General features: G+C 36.7%; 1 protein-coding gene across 2 annotated transcripts in view; it reads right to left on the minus strand.

Annotated features, from left to right (window-relative positions):
• The window catches only part of UNC13B (unc-13 homolog B (C. elegans)), a 218677-nt gene that overhangs the window by 139226 nt on the left and 63365 nt on the right, over positions 1-16086 (minus strand). For both annotated transcript variants that reach the window (XM_012656768.1, XM_012656771.1), the window contains exons 2-6: positions 14434-14463; positions 11919-12018; positions 8868-8985; positions 7594-7717; positions 5017-5090 (exon numbers count right to left, since the gene is read on the minus strand). In XM_012656768.1, the coding sequence (XP_012512222.1) occupies positions 5017-5090; positions 7594-7717; positions 8868-8985; positions 11919-12018; positions 14434-14463 (446 nt within the window). The remainder of the gene's footprint in view (positions 1-5016; positions 5091-7593; positions 7718-8867; positions 8986-11918; positions 12019-14433; positions 14464-16086) is intronic.

Here is a 16086-nt window from a genome sequence, read left to right on the forward strand (position 1 = left end):
TTGTCTGTATCCTCCCATATGATCCATAAGAGCAGGGATCTTTATTTTAACCTCTAATGTATACCAAATACACAACAATGCCTGGTACTTGGGGCTCAATAATTTATTTGATGAATAAACGACTGATGAATGAATCTCACCAAAAAGCAGGGAAATACAAATTAAAACAATTTCTACACTCATTAGCTTAGCAAAAATTTTAAGTCTGGTAATATCAAGTATCAGTAAGATATAGAGAAGCAGGAAAAAGGAAAATATAAATTGATACAATCACTCTGGAGAGCAATTTAGAAATATCTAGTAAGGCTGAATAGAGCATATTCTATAACCAAGCAATTGTACTTCCAGGTATATACCCAGAGAATCTCTCAGACACAAGCATAGAGAAACAGGTTCAGGAATGTTCACTGCAACATGCATTCATAATAGTGAAAACCTAATTGTCCATGAGCAGGAAAAGTATAATAAAGTGTGGTAAAATCCAACTCTGTAAGGTGGTGGATGCTCAAGTCAGTCTTGACTTAGGGCTCCTGGGTCCAACAGGCTGCTACATATGGGAAATGTTATACACTGAAGAATAAAAAGAGAAAAAATATATGTTGCGTTTTTAAAATAATTTTTCAGCAAGTATGACAAAATCTAGATAATTAGTGAATCTTAGAAATGGGCATATGTATAGCTTTCATTTTATTATTCACCCCATTTTTATGTGTGATTAAAATATTTTCATGACAAAAATAGGAAAAAAAGACACAGAAGCCAAATTGAAGAAGCTGCCACTAACCAAAGATGAGACCATTTTAGTATCAAAAAGAATGATTGCAAGGGACTGAAATACATACATCAAATAAATCAAAATCCACAAATTCATAATAATAACCCCATTAACAAAAAGAAAGCAACTCATCGGTCAGCTTGCGAAGTTGCTGAGGCAACAGTTCGTTATTCTAAAACTTGATAATGTTTTTCTCATAGAGACTGTATTTTAAGGGAACCAAATAGCTGGTCAAATAAAATTATTATTTTTTTTTCTGGAGACAGGGTCTCGCTTTGTTGCCTAGGCAGAGTGCAGTGGCAAAGTCATAGCTCACTCCACCCTCAAGCTCCTGGGCTCAAGTGACCCTCCTGCCTCAGCCTCCTGAGTAGCTGGGACTACAGGCGTGCGCCAGCACACACGGCTAATTTTTCTATTTTTTGTATAGACGGGCTCTCACTATGATGCTCAGGCTAGCTTCAAACTCCTGGCCTTAAGCGATCCTCCTGCCTCAGCTTCCCAAAGTGCTGGAATTATAGGGGTGAGCCACCATTCCCAGCCCAGAAAGTTCTTTTTTGTAGACAAATCATAGCTAACAAATGCTGGAAGGATAAGTAGAAAATCATCATTTTGCAAACCCTAATAAAAAATAATCATTATTTGCTGCTAAAAACCATTAGGTGAAAGGCTAATGAGAAAACTTTATAATCAATGAAATAGGCTGACAACACTTGAATCCACTACTGAATTTTAACATTGCTAAAAGTGGCATAAGACACCAACTGCCTATCAAAAATATGAATTTCAGTCTAAATCCCAATCTAATCCTCAAGCTACTAGATGTAATTATCAGTTTAAAGGATGTAATAGGGATAAAGGAACACGGTAAATAAAACCTGGGAACATAATCACCCAAATCCAGAATGTGCAGAATTCTACAAAACAAATGAGAGAAGGGGAATAGTTATACAATTAAAATGATTTAAGAGACATAATAACCAAATGTGTACATCTTGTCTGGATTTTGAAATGAACAAATCAGCCAGGACTGCTTGAAGTCAGCAGTTTGAGACCAGCCTGAGCAAGAATGAGACCCCATCTCTACAAAAAATAGAAAAATTAGCCAGGCGTGGTGGTGTGTGCCTGTGGTTCCAGCTACTTGGAAGGCTAAGGCAGGAGGATCATTTGAGCCCAAGAGTTTGAGGTTACAGTTAGCTATGATGATACCACTGCACTCTAGCTGGGTTGACAGAGTGACCCTGTCTCAAAAAAGAAACAGAAAAGAAAGAAATGAACAAATCAACTGTGAAAAAACATCTTAGAGATAATAAAGGAAATTTGAAGCCAGACTAGGTAACATGATATTAAGAAATTATTGTTAAATTCAATGTGATAATGGCATTGTGGCTATTTTTTAAAGGCATTATCTGCTAGAGATGTATACTGATATTATTTATGGTTGAGACAAGGTGATGCCTGGGATTGGTTTTAAAATACTCCAGCAAAAAGAGGGAAGAACAATATTTTTTTATGTTTGAAAATTTCTATCATAAAAGTTTTTAAATGGCGTGAAAATCACAATGAGATACTACCTCACACCTGCTAAGATGGATATAATCAAAAAGATAGATAATAATAAGTGCTGATAAGGATGTGAAGAAATTGGAACCTTTACGCACTGCTGGTGGGAATATGAAGTCTGGCAGTCTCTTAAACAGTTAAGCATAGAGTTACCATCTGGTCTAGCAATTCCACTCCCAGGTACATACCTAAGAACAAAAAACATGTCCACACAAAATTTTGTACATAAATGTAAATAGCAGCATTATCCATAATAGCTAAAAACTATAAACAACTCAATTGTCCATAAACTGATGAATGAGTAGAAAATGTAGTATATCCATACAATGGAATGTTATTTGGCAATAAAAAGGAATGAAGTACTGATAGATCCATGCTACAACATGGATGAAACCTTGAAAACATTATGCTACCTGAAAGAAGACAGGCACAAAGGAGCATGCATTACATAATTCCATTTACAGAAAATGTCCAGAATAGGTCAATACAGAGAGAGAGAAGTTTGATTAGTGCTTGCCTAGGCTGAGCTGAGGAGGATGTGGGGAGGTGGGGGTGGGAGATCAGAGAGTGATGGTTATGGGTACACGGTTTCTTTATGGGGTAATAAAAACGTTCAAAATTGTTTGTGGTGATAGATGCACAACTCTGAATATACTAAAAGCCATTGAATTGTACATGTTAAATGAGTCAATGTATGAAATATATAAATTTTATTTCAATAAAGCTGTTAAAAGAAAAACAGGGTGGTGAAAGAGGGGATGAAAGATGTAAACATAGTGAGTTCCATATCTTAGAATGTAAACAAAAAGCAAAAATCCCATAGGGAGTTGGGACCCACAGAACAAGAACCATTCTTAGAACTTTTTAAAACTCTGCAATATTTGTATAAGTTATATTTGTTTTTTATTGTTTTAATCCCTTCATCTACTGCTGCATAATGACATACAGTAAAGCCTATAACATCAAAAGTACAATGTGCTTCCTTACTAGGAAAACAATGATGGGAGTTTGAAAGGCTGTATACTACTCGCAAAGATACAGTGAATGCTGGCAGTTATCAAGTGGAGAAGACAGACTGGAGCTTTCAACAAAGAAGAAAAAAGCTGGGATTGGGTATGAGAAGGGTTATGCAGCTTAATAATAGAAAGCTACTGAGGATTTGGTTGAGGTAAGGGAAAATCCCGAAAAGAGTAGTTGTCAACTTCTCCCAAATTCCATTTCTTCATCTTTCGTTTAAATCACTGTGGGTTGAATCATGTTCCCCCCAAAAGATATATTGAAGTTCTAACCCTAAGTACCTATCAATTTGGAAATAGGGTCTCTGAAGATGTAATCAAATTAATCCAATGACTACTGTCCTTATAAGAAAAATGGAAATTTGGACATAGACACAGGAGAATGAATTATGAAGACACACAGAGAGACACACAGGGAGGTATGTGACAACAGAGGCAGAGATTAGAATGATACATCTACAAGCCAAGGAACAGCAAGGACCGCCAGCAACTATTAGAGCTAGGAGAAAAGTATGGGATGGTTTCTCCTTCAGAGCCTCTAGATAAAACTGAAGACACCTTGATTACAGACTTCTAGTCCCCCAAAATGTAAGAAAATAAATTTCGGTTGTTGTAAGTTACCTAGTTTGTGGTACTGTGTGAGGGCAGCCCTAGAAAACTAATACACTCATCAAACCACTGCATTTTGGCTTTCTGTACTAGTTGATGGATGGATATTGGTCATTAATTACCAAATCCAATGACTATTTCAGAATTCATCTTGTTTGAACATATGATACTATCGAGAATTTCTGGCTTGAATCAATTTTTTCTTTGTTCCATGAACCTTTCTTGGTTCTTCTACTCTTCCTTTCTCAAAGGAAGAGCTCTTTCTCAGTCTCTTTTGTTTCCCAGAATTCTATTGCAATGTTTCTCAATGTTTTATCCTTGTTCTTCAATACTCTCTCTACATGTTCTACCTGAGCAAGTTTCTCCACTACTACAACTTCAACTGTTACCAACATGTTGATGAATCCATACTCTATACCTACAGCTCCCTACCCCATCCAACCAGCTTCAGACTCTCATGAAATTGTTTACCAAACATTTCCACTGAACTATCTTCTAGCACTCAAATTCTACCTTATAATCAGACCCATTTTTTAATAGCCCAACATGTCAAAAAATAAACTTATCTTTTCCTTCCACCACCAATAATAAAAACATTCTCCCTTTCTGATGCCTCAGGATGAGGTCATTGTGTTCTCTTATATGCACCACATTCATCTCTGGAGCAAGACCAAAAATTGTAATAGTCTAAACATCCATAAAAAGAGCACGTAAATAAGGATAATATCTGGGAGGGAACAGAAGAAATGCCCTCTGCTCCTGTGTGTAACAAAAGAGGACAGATTCCCTGTTACAAGCACCCTCCCCAGTAGCCTAGAGCCAGACCAGTGCCAGACTGGAGGACAGTAGGAGAAAAAAGGATAAGTAGGAGATAGAGCCTTCTAATGAAATTTCAGGCAATCTTCTAGGTGCCCTTTTTATTTAATGCAATTTAAACTATTTCTTTCTTCAGGACAACATGCTTTTACCCTGCAGTGCCCCCTCACCCCAGACAACCTATAAAGAGCATCAGAGATTTTTCCCATCTGTCTATATTGCAAATAAGGAAGTTCCTACCTCATTGTCAGAACCCAAGGCATTGATTTGCTCTAATTTGTAGGTCCAATATCTGGCTTCCTCCTCTGGGATATCTACCATAGAAAAGAAGAAACATCAGCAGGTAATAAATAGTTCAATCATCAGCAGATAACATTTTATTCAGTCAAATAACTCAAGTCAGAAGGGTGGTGGTAATCAACACATTTTACAGGTGGCTTGGTTCTTGCCATAAGCATTATCTTAAATCTTCACAAAAAACCAATATAATGTACTCTTATTCCCATTGTTCTATTTTGCAGATGAGGAACTTAAAGCCCAGAGGGGTTAAATAATCTGGCCAAGATCATTCAGTTCATAAAGAGATGAGCCATTTCAAACCATAGTCAGCATGATTCCAAAAACTATATTCTATGTAACAATACTACCTTCCCTTCAGCAAGACAAAATAGTCCAAAGGATTAGCTTAGAAGAAAAGTTAGACCCTAAGATACTGAGATACTCAAAGTTCACAGTTTTCCAAAAAAATAATAAAATTATGTGATCCAGCTATCCCACTTTTGTGTGTATGTGTATATATACCCACACACATACACACAAAAGAATTGAAAGCAGGATCTCAAAGAGATACTTGCACACCCAAGTTCATAGCAGCATTATTCACAATAGCCAAGAGCTGAAGCAACCCAAGTGTCCATCAACAGATGAAAGGATAAACAAAATGAGAGATATACACAGAATGCAACACTATTCAGCCTTAAAAAGGAAAAAAATCCTGTTACATGCTATAATGTGGATGAACTTCGAAGACATTATGCTAAGTGAAATAAGTCAATCACAAAAAAAGACAATACTGTATGATTCTTCTTACATTCTTCTTCACTTGCAACCTGGCCTACAGTCCCAATAAGAACGTCTTCTTTTCTATTTTTCTGAAGTAATAGTTGTTTCAAGTTTAGTTATTTCTGAGCTAGCTGAAAAATCATGCCATTTTTGCTTAAATCACCATAGGATACAAGACATAAATAAACTGAAACCATAAAACAGCAGCAATAACAATAGAACGTGCAAATATCAATAATGTGAATAAAAAATGAAATAGAATTCGACTAAACTAAAACAAGATAATATTTAAATCAATTAGATAAAGATTAAAAATTGGGAAATATAAAATATTAGCAAAGATGAACAGAAGCAGACACCCCTCAGATATAGCTGGTAGTACCATAAATTGGTACAACCTTTGTGAAAAGCAACTTTGCAATATCCATGAAAAGTAATGATGCACATACCCTCCGACCCAGCAATTCTACTTTAAGAAATTCACTCTAGAATAAAATAGGTGAAGATACACAAAGTTGTTAGTCACAGCAGTATGTAATAATCAAAAAAACTAGAAACAACCTACATGTCAATCAATAAAGGATTACTTAGATAATTTACGGTACATATATCTGTTCAAATCAGCAAAAAAGATTTTATTCTTTCTTTTTTTTGTGGAGATAGGCATCTTGCTATGTTGCCCAGGCTGATCTTGAACTCCTGAGCTCAAGGCATCCTCCCACCTCAGCTTACCCAGTAGCTAGGATTATAGGAGTGTGCTACTGCCTGGCTAAGACAGATCTTAAAGTATAACATGGAACAATGTTCACAATAAATGTTTAAGTAGTTTATAAAACACTATATATAGTATATAGAGTACGATCCAAATTTTGCCAAAATAAATTTCTACCAAATAGAAGTCAACTCTGGGAGGCCACGGCTGGAGAATCACTTGAGGTTGGGGAGTTTGAGACCAACCTGAGCAAGAGACCTCATCGCTACTAAAAACAGAAAAATTAGCCGGTCATGGTGGCTCACATCTGCAGTCCCAGCTACTCAGGAGACTGAGACAGGAGGATTGCTTGAGTCCAGGAGTTTGAGGTTGCAGTGAGCTATGACGAGGCCACTATGCTCCAGCCAGGGCAGCAGAGCAAGACTCTGTCTCAAAAAAAAAAAAAAGAAAGAAAGAAAGAAAAAGAAAATAACAGATGTCATGTGTCTAAACCAAGACACAAGAAAGTTAATAGTGATTTACCTCTGGGCAATGCAAAGGAAATTAAAGGAGAAAGGAAAAGAACCTTAACTTTTTATCCATATGTATGTCCTTACTATTTGAATTGTTACCACAAGCATGTAATTTGTGATTTTTTAAATTACTATTCTATTTATCAGTGTTACTTAATATTTAAATTAACAAATTATATTCTATCAGTTCAAAAAAATTAAATCATAAAATAGATTCACTTCAAGACAATAAATGTTAAAATATTTTCAAAAGAATAAATCTAACAAGCAGTTATTTCATAAGTCATTATAATAAATAGTCACAGAAAACTAAGTGAGTTGAAGAGAATGCTTTTTAGTGTGGATCCTTTAGTGAGCACTATTTTATAGTCTACTTTGTACCATGCCCTGGGCTAGGTGTTATGGGGAAGGGAGTGAAGACAGAATATCCTCAAAGGAGATGGCTGAGGAGACAAAATACACATTAATGAGACAACTAGCAACAATATGGTAAAAAGTATTAGATGGCTTTTAAAATCTAATCAGACTCACCAAAAGGCAGCTCGAATCTTGTATCAAGCAAAATTTTATGAGGAGTTGGGTTTTTAGTTCCACAGATCTCATCATCTTTCATTAATGTCTCTGCCTCCAATGTGGACCACTCCCCAGGCCCTTCCTAGGAAACAAAGATCTAATATTAAACTTTAATCTTTCTTGGCTTCCCTCTTTGTTCAAGAGCCAAGTGTTTTTCTCTGAAGTTCCTTGTTTGAGAGCTTCTGAGGACCACTCACATCCTGACAAGTCAAACATGCCACTGTCACCACCTGCCCCTGCTGCATGTAGGTTATGTTCTCCCTCTTTGGTGGGGAGAGCAGCTTTCACCATGTTCAGCTCTCTGGAGGTACAATGAGGACAGAATTTCCAGAGTACCAAACTCTGAAACTAAGCACCTCTGTAGATCAATATTTAATCTGCGCAATTCTTAATGACTTTGTCACCTAATGATGTATGTCACTGCTTCTAATCAGTAAAGAGCTACTAAACATTGCTGATTAAATAGAATTGAGCTGGGGCTGCAATGAAAATGAGCTGCCCATCTTCCTGAGAGAGTAGAGACTTAGCCAGAACTAAAAGAAATATAGAAAATAGAAGCAACACCTTCAACTTCCCCACTCCCAGAGAAAACTCATGGTCCACATTAAAGCCAAATAGAAATATAATAGATTTTGTCCAGGTCCAAAGTGAGTATCTATGGGGAAATGATGCTGAGTTATGCTCTAGTCTGATAAAATGAGGTGGGAGTTCAATACCGAAAATAATGTACAGAGACAGGGTGAATACCAATTGCTAGGCCTGGTAGTTCCTTAAACTCTGTTAGGGTTACATGTAGAAGAAGAGGACTGAAATAAGTTCCCTGGAGATTGGTCAAAGAAACAAAGCAGAGAATAGGATCCAGACAGTTGACTAAGGAAGTCTAATGGGACTCCTGCCAGGGACATGTGCTAGAGGAGAATGCAGAAACCACAAATACCCTACATAAACACACACACACATTCTATTCAAAGAGGCTACCTACCTGATAAGGCTGAATAGGTGCTCTGGAACCTCTGAGTTCAGTGATAGGACATAGGGAAGACCAGACTTAAAAAAAATCTCTGAACCTCTGGCTGAAGTTAGGAATAGGCAGGTGGTATGCCCTCTTATTAGAAAAGGGGTAGAATAGAATAATCTGAGCTGCATGTATGAATATTAGCTAAAGTGGAACTAGCACAGAGAGAAACAAGGGCTAGGAACCATACCTCCAAACAGGCAATGCACTGACTGACCTCATCTGACTGACGAATAGTCTTCAGTGCAATCCACACGGTCCCCACCATGGTGTCCCAGATCAATCCTTTGTTCCATACCTCCACACTCAGACCGAGGTCCAGGCGACTAATCTCACTAAAGGAAAGAAGAAAGCCCTTTCAGGAAAGCTAGATAATATGAAAGAAACAGCTACATCTGTTTTGTTAAACTTTGAATGCTTTCTCACCAGGATCATTCAGGGAAAATCAGAACGTCCCAGAATGCTATAACCATTCTTTAAGTTCTTAGAAACCTATGTAAGGTATCCATAGAAAAATGTCTTTGCTAAAGTTATATAAGTTCCAGAGACATGTTGTTCCACATGGTGCCTACAGGTAACGATAAGGTATTGTGCACTTAAGAATTTGTTAAGAGGGTAAATTTTATGTTAAGTGTTCTTATGACACACACACAAAAACAAGGAGACCCAGGAAATCTTTGGAGGTGATATGTTTATTACCTTGATTATAGTGATCGTAATACAAGTATACACATATACCCAAATTGTATATGTCAATTGTATGCAGTTTTTTGTATACCAATTATATCTCAATAACACTGGGAGGAAAAATGAGTATATCTTCTATAAGAAGCTTCTCTTCTCACCTACATTTGCTCAGCAGGCCCAACTAAGAAATCTGAGAACTCTGTTTATGCCTCATCACTAGGGCTCTGGAGAAGTTTCTTTTCTGTTAATTAACTCAATCAAGAGTATATGTGCACATGTGTATACAAGATTTTCAGTTAAGCAAATTCACACCAATTAATGAAAATTCCCTTCTTGTCACTAAGAAATGAACAATCTAGTCCTGGAAATAAGATACAGAAATATTAAAGATGCATAATATAAAAAATACAAAAATGGATATTAGATACTGCCACGTAACACCTCAGGGAGAAGGAAAAGGAAGAAAGAGAGACAGGAGACCAACAATGGAGTTGCCAGTGAAACTGGCAGGAGAAATAAGGAATAGGAGGAGCAGAAAGGTAGAGAAAGTTAACTAATAAAACCCCTGTGTATAAGGGGAGAGGGCGAAATTCACATAGCATCTCAAAGTGGGAGACATGGCAGAAAATGCACACATATCACAGCAGGGTTAAAGGGGAAATACTGTGGGAAATAGAAAAATAAAAACATAAAAATAATGCTAACTATGCTGATGAGAGGCTACAGAAGATCACTGTGCTCGACATTCTGGGAACAGTTATAATTAGAAGTCAGAAGAGAGGAGGATTGCTAGGTTTACATACCACAGCCAGGACTATAGCTAACATAGTGGTATGGGAAGAGATTTGTATAAACTATTCATAGCTGACTCTGCACACTAGTATGTAAAGAAGGGAACAAGTAGTCTCATTCTCACGTCACTGTAACAGAGAGGGTAAATGAGGCTTATATAATCTTGAAAGAGAGGCAACCAGTGAGAAGTGCGACAACATTGGCCTCTTTCTTTTTGAAGCCCCAGTTCTCCCTCAGCTTCCATGACACCATTATCTCCTGGCCCTTCTACCTCTATGCTCATTCTTTTTTAGTTCCTCTTTGTCCCTTCATTAAATGCTGGTGTTCTCCAGGTTCCACCCCAGTCCCTTTTCTCACCATATACATTCACTCTCTAAGCCTTCTCATCTATGCCTATAGCTTCAACTAACCAAATTATTCTCCAAACCAGAATCCTTCACTGAGTGCCCCATTCAGGTTTCTATCTTCTGTACTTCTCTTCCTATCTGCCATCGTAAGAATCTCAAATATAAGTTTGTCCATAACTGATCTTATATTAGCCCCTACCCTGATGAGTGGCATACCACTCATCCAATCATTCATACAAATCTTTTGCTTCTACTTCCTTTAACATCTTCTACTTATCCTTTTCTTTCTCTTCTGCTGTTGTCTTAGCCAAGCCCTCAAAATCTTAGCCTGTAACTATTACAATAAAGCTTCCTAAGTGGTAGTATAAGAAGAAATATATTAAAAGGCCAGAGGATTGGAAAGTTTCCCCATAAAAACAATAATCATCCCTATGTCTCTTTGAGCCACATTATAAAGCTTGCAAAGCAATTTCAGTTCAGTTTAAAATTTCACAGCAATTTCTGTACATTTTCTCATCAGACCCCTTCACATCTACCTCTTACTCCCAAAAGTATAAGCATAACCTTGTAAGAAAGGTAGACCTTTACTGATACGGAAACTGGCACTCAGAGAAGCTAAGTGATTAGTCCAGTCCTTCAATATGATATTTTATACTTTTCTCCCCTTTTCTACAGCAGGAACAAAAAAAAAATTCTTGAAAGTCAGGGGTGCCAGAGAGGCAAATGTCAAGTTTTTACACCAGAGTTTAAAATCATAATATACTAATTTTGTGTTATATATAAGAAATTCTGGCTGCGCAAAGTGGTCCACGCCTGTAATCCCAGCACTTTGAGAGGCTGAGGCAGGAGGCTTGTTTGAACCCAGGAGTTTGAGACTAGCCTGGGCAACATACTGAGACCCTGTCTTTAACAAAGAAATTCTACTAGTGTTTACTCATTTTAATTAATTGAACATGGACATTTTATCCCATAAAGCAAAAGGATTATAAGCACAGAAATCTTCATCTTCTAAAGCAGATGACTTAGGTACATAACAAACATACAGTCTCTCACATGCATGGCCACATTCCTTCAAGGAGCTTCTGAGAATCAAAGAAAAATGAAGTTATGTTTAATATCATACTATATCCTAATTCTGATCACTGAGAAAATCTGACTATGTAGTATTTTCACCCACTCAAATTAATTGGGAGTTTACTTGCATTCATCATTCATCTATAAGAACAGATTATAAATTCATGAGAGAAAACTGCAGATGTACTTCACCTACCACACACCTCACTTGTTCCTATAACTCTGTAGTTTTCAAAAAGAATATTTAACAGTGCTAGCACATTTTATAAATCATAGAAATCAAGTCTTCTGATTGTTTTATCTAATGCAATTACCTTAGAAAAATTATGGAATATGTAGGCACCCTGCTGCTGCTACAAAATACTTACAACATGAAATCTTGTTCCCAGGAAGGTTGATCACCGCGAACTGCTACGGTCGTGCTCTTCACATTCTGTACTTTCAGGGTCACATATGTGTTAAATTTATCTTTGAAAAAATGCAAAATGAAGATATAATACTTAGTGCTCAGATTGTCATCCAGTCTCATAAAACCGTTGGAATTAAGTAATATCCAAGTTAAAGTATTATTAATCCATGCACAGGAAAAAATGAAGCTATATATTAAACATAGCCTCATTCAAGACATAGCAGAGTTGCAAAATTATAAAACTACACATTATCTTCAAGAGCATAATCTAACATAGCATTTTTCAAATTTTGTGTTTTTGAAATTTTAAGAAAGCTATTTTACATATGATCCAGTAGAAACACACACACAAAAGCTTCATGAAATACAGGATGTGATACATTGATATTTCCTATTCTGATTTATTTAATCTAATAAAACTTTAGTCATAACACACTAAATTGACTTTATAGCCCACCTACAGTCTAAAAAAACCTAATCTAATTGACCCAGTAGGAAAGATAAGATACATAAATCTAATAAAATGTACAACGAGATAAGTACCACAAGGGAAAAATAAAAAGTGGTAAAGAACTGCAGAGCTGTTGACAGGGACAAGAATTAAGGAAAAATCCTTAGAAAGGAAATAGATTTCAAGCTTGATCTATTATTCAGTTTGGCCTAAAGCACAAGTTACATATAAAGAAATTTTATCACAGAGTTGAGAACAGGAAATTCTCTAACCTGAGAGTATAAATTGAGTACTAAATGACATGTGGTAGCCTGGAACCCAAGGCTCAGGATAATACTTAATACAGCACATTTGGCTCTCACCCTACTAAATTCACATCAGCCATGATTAGGGACACTGAATTGAGGGTTTGTTTTTCTATGTAAGAAATTAGTCATAATTTTACAAAATGAAAAAATAGCAAACTATCATTTTTGACTCATCAAACTGGCAAATATTGCCTAAAATGATTACCTGATGTTAGAGAAGATGTGAGAAAATGGGCCCTTATCACAAACTTCCACCAGAAGGTAAATCTTTCTTTTAAATATCACTAAAAATTGTGTAGTTTTATACTTATTGACACAATTTATTATACTAAAGATACATGATAAAAGCCCACACGAGGGGAATCCCCATCCATATCCGGTAGTAGTGCAATAGACCACTGAGCTGTGTTTGTATCATATGATCTTGTCCTTCACCCTCCATGTCTGATCATACACAGCTGACCAGATAAAGGGTATATACAACCCAAGAGCAGCCAATCCATGGGCTGGCCAAAAACTGAGATAAATCTGATTCTCTCTCAAATGATTTTAATGGGTGGGGGAGAAATATTGACAATTGGTGGTTAATGCTGAAGTTGGAAGGAAGGACATATAAATTCCATTGGAGCAGCTATTATGGGTCTTGTGCAAGATGGATAAGCAAAGAAAGCCAGCTGGGAGAGACAGGAGAACAGAGCAGATTCTCAGAACAAAGAGAAGCCCTAACCCAGAGCCACTAGAGAAAGAAGCATGTTCAGAAACTGCTTTAGTGCCTGTTGCACCCAAGGTACAGTCTTTCAGGTTTGCCTCAATCCCCAAGCATGTTCATGTTTTTCCAGTAACTTACAGTCCCCTTCCCTTTTCCCCCAGCAATAACCAGAGTAACTCTTCCTAATGTGACATTCACAATTAAGGGAATGCATATTAAAATCAGGAGATATTTTTCATCTTCAGATAGACAAAGATTTAAAAGTTTCATAATCTCATGTTGATAAGGATTTGGGACAATAAATGCTCATACACTTTTGGTCTCAGTATAATCTATCAAAAACTTTCAGAAGAGTAATTTGGCTACAGTTACCAAATTTTTAAAAAACATATACCTTTGACCCAGCAATTCTACTTCTGGACTCTAATATAAAGATAACATTTGCAAAAGTGGGCAATGATAAATGCACAAGAACATTTATTGCTTATTAATAACAAAAACTTGGAAACAACCTAAATATTCATCAATCAGGGACCTACGGTACTACTCTACAACAAAATTCTATACAGCACCTTAAAAGAAAGCACCAGATACACATACATACATACACACACATACACACACACACACAGACTTTCATGAAGTATTGTCGGGGGAAAAAAGCAGATTGCACAAAGATATATGTTGCGTGATCCATTTGTATATATGTATATATACACAGAAAAAGCCTGAAAAGACAGATAAAAAGCTCTAAATATATAGTTACTTTTGAGAAGTAGAAATGGGTTGGCCAAGAGGTAAGGAGACTAACTTTTCACTAGATAGACAGATACAGATATACATACTTTAACGTTTTATGAGAGCATTGATTTTAATTAAAAATTTCATGAATTAATTAAATTACTGAATTTGATCAATGGATTAAGTGAAATTAATGATTTTTTAAAGATTGCTTTTAAATCACAGCAAGTATAGGGAGGACATAAGAGTAGAAGGCTGGCCTTACCTGGTGAACCCTGGAATTTGGCTCTTTTAACTGCAAGAGAAAAAAAAAAGGATACCATGAAGATTTTTTACAAATTCATTTTACTAAGTCAAGATTTCTTGAGCACCTACTATGTGCCATCATTAGAGTTAGGATTAGATTAAATCTAATTCTTGAGAAAAGGAGCTGGGACTTCTGATCAAAACTTGAAAGGCAGAGAGTCAGAAGAGCCCCTAAAAGTCATCCAATCTAATCTCATACCCAACATAGAAATCTCTGTTCCAGCCTCCTGACAAGAAGGTAAAGACATCTAAGTTACTCCTGTGGCAGGCAACCAGTTTCATGTGAGATCTCTTTCTAAGGTTTAAGTTGCAAACGTTCCTTATTTAAACCCATCACAGAAACTCCCTCCATTCTGTTCATGCCAAAAGAAGAACATAACAGGCCAGATCTAGACAATAGCTTTCACAACAAGAGTGAAACGTAACTTCTTTCTGAGAATAAGCATGTATTAAGAGAAACTCCTGTCAAAGTGATCACAAAGAGCTGTTTCCAAAAAGACAGTAGAGAGCTACACAACAAAGAATCCTACACTGGAAATGCAAGTGTCAGCTCCTAAGACCATATATGCAGGAAAACTGCTGAATTCCAGAAACTACCAAGTATCTATCAATGAAGATCAGGGCTAAATGCCATAGGGGAAAAAAAGATAAAAGGAAAAGTCAACACACAATGCCTGGAAAAGACACTCAAGGGTATAGATCTGCCACTCTCCTTGTCCTGCATTACAACTGAAAGCTTCACCTTGGATGACAACCAAGCCCCACTTAATACTTCCAAGAGACAGGTCCTTCAGTACCTTTCACAAGGTCCTCTCCACTTTCAGGCAGCACTTATTGCTAAAATTGATTTCTTCTTATTGAATCAAAGTATATGTCCCACTTGACTGCCCTTTGTAGTCTCATGTCAATTCAAATCCTCTTCCCAATTAGTATTCTTTTTCATAAACATGTAGAAAGTACTCATCTCTTAGAATGGCCCAGCTAAGGCTATCTTAAAAAGATTAAGCGTTGCAATTACTGACCAATAAGCATAAATTTGCCATTATACAAGTCAACAACACAATGACAACAATAGTTCTTTCCTACAAAAAAAAACTTGCAATCTACTGAGACAGTGTATCTCAAACTTGAGCATGCGTTAGAATCATGTGGAAGCTGTTAAAGTACAGATTGCTGGGCCCTGCCACCATGGTTTCTGGATTCAGTAGAATGCAGTGGAGCCTGAAAAATCTGTATTTCTAACAGTTCCTGAGTAATATTACTGCCATTTGCTGGCTAGAGACCAAAGATGCTACTAAACATTCTGCAGTGCAGAGGACAGTTTCTCAAAGCAAAGAATTATGACCCAAAATATGAATAGTGTCAAGGTTGAGAAACCTTAATATAAGACCATGAAACCAAGAGGTCTAAGAATGAAGTAATGAATAAAGGATAAAGTAATTAGGAAAAGTCTTCATGGAGAAGTATACTTTGAGATGAGCCTTGAAGACTCAGAATCTAGGGAAGTTAAGAAAGCTAAATGGAAGCCATTCCTGATAAGGAAGTGATTAAAGGCAAGGAGGAAGCTGAAGTACTGTGTGTTTGTGGTGCTCCAAGGAGATCAGTGTGCGCT

This window comes from Propithecus coquereli, unplaced genomic scaffold, assembly GCF_000956105.1.
Source record: "Propithecus coquereli isolate 6110/MARCELLA unplaced genomic scaffold, Pcoq_1.0 Scaffold114, whole genome shotgun sequence".
NCBI classification, from domain to species: Eukaryota; Metazoa; Chordata; class Mammalia; order Primates; family Indriidae; genus Propithecus; species Propithecus coquereli.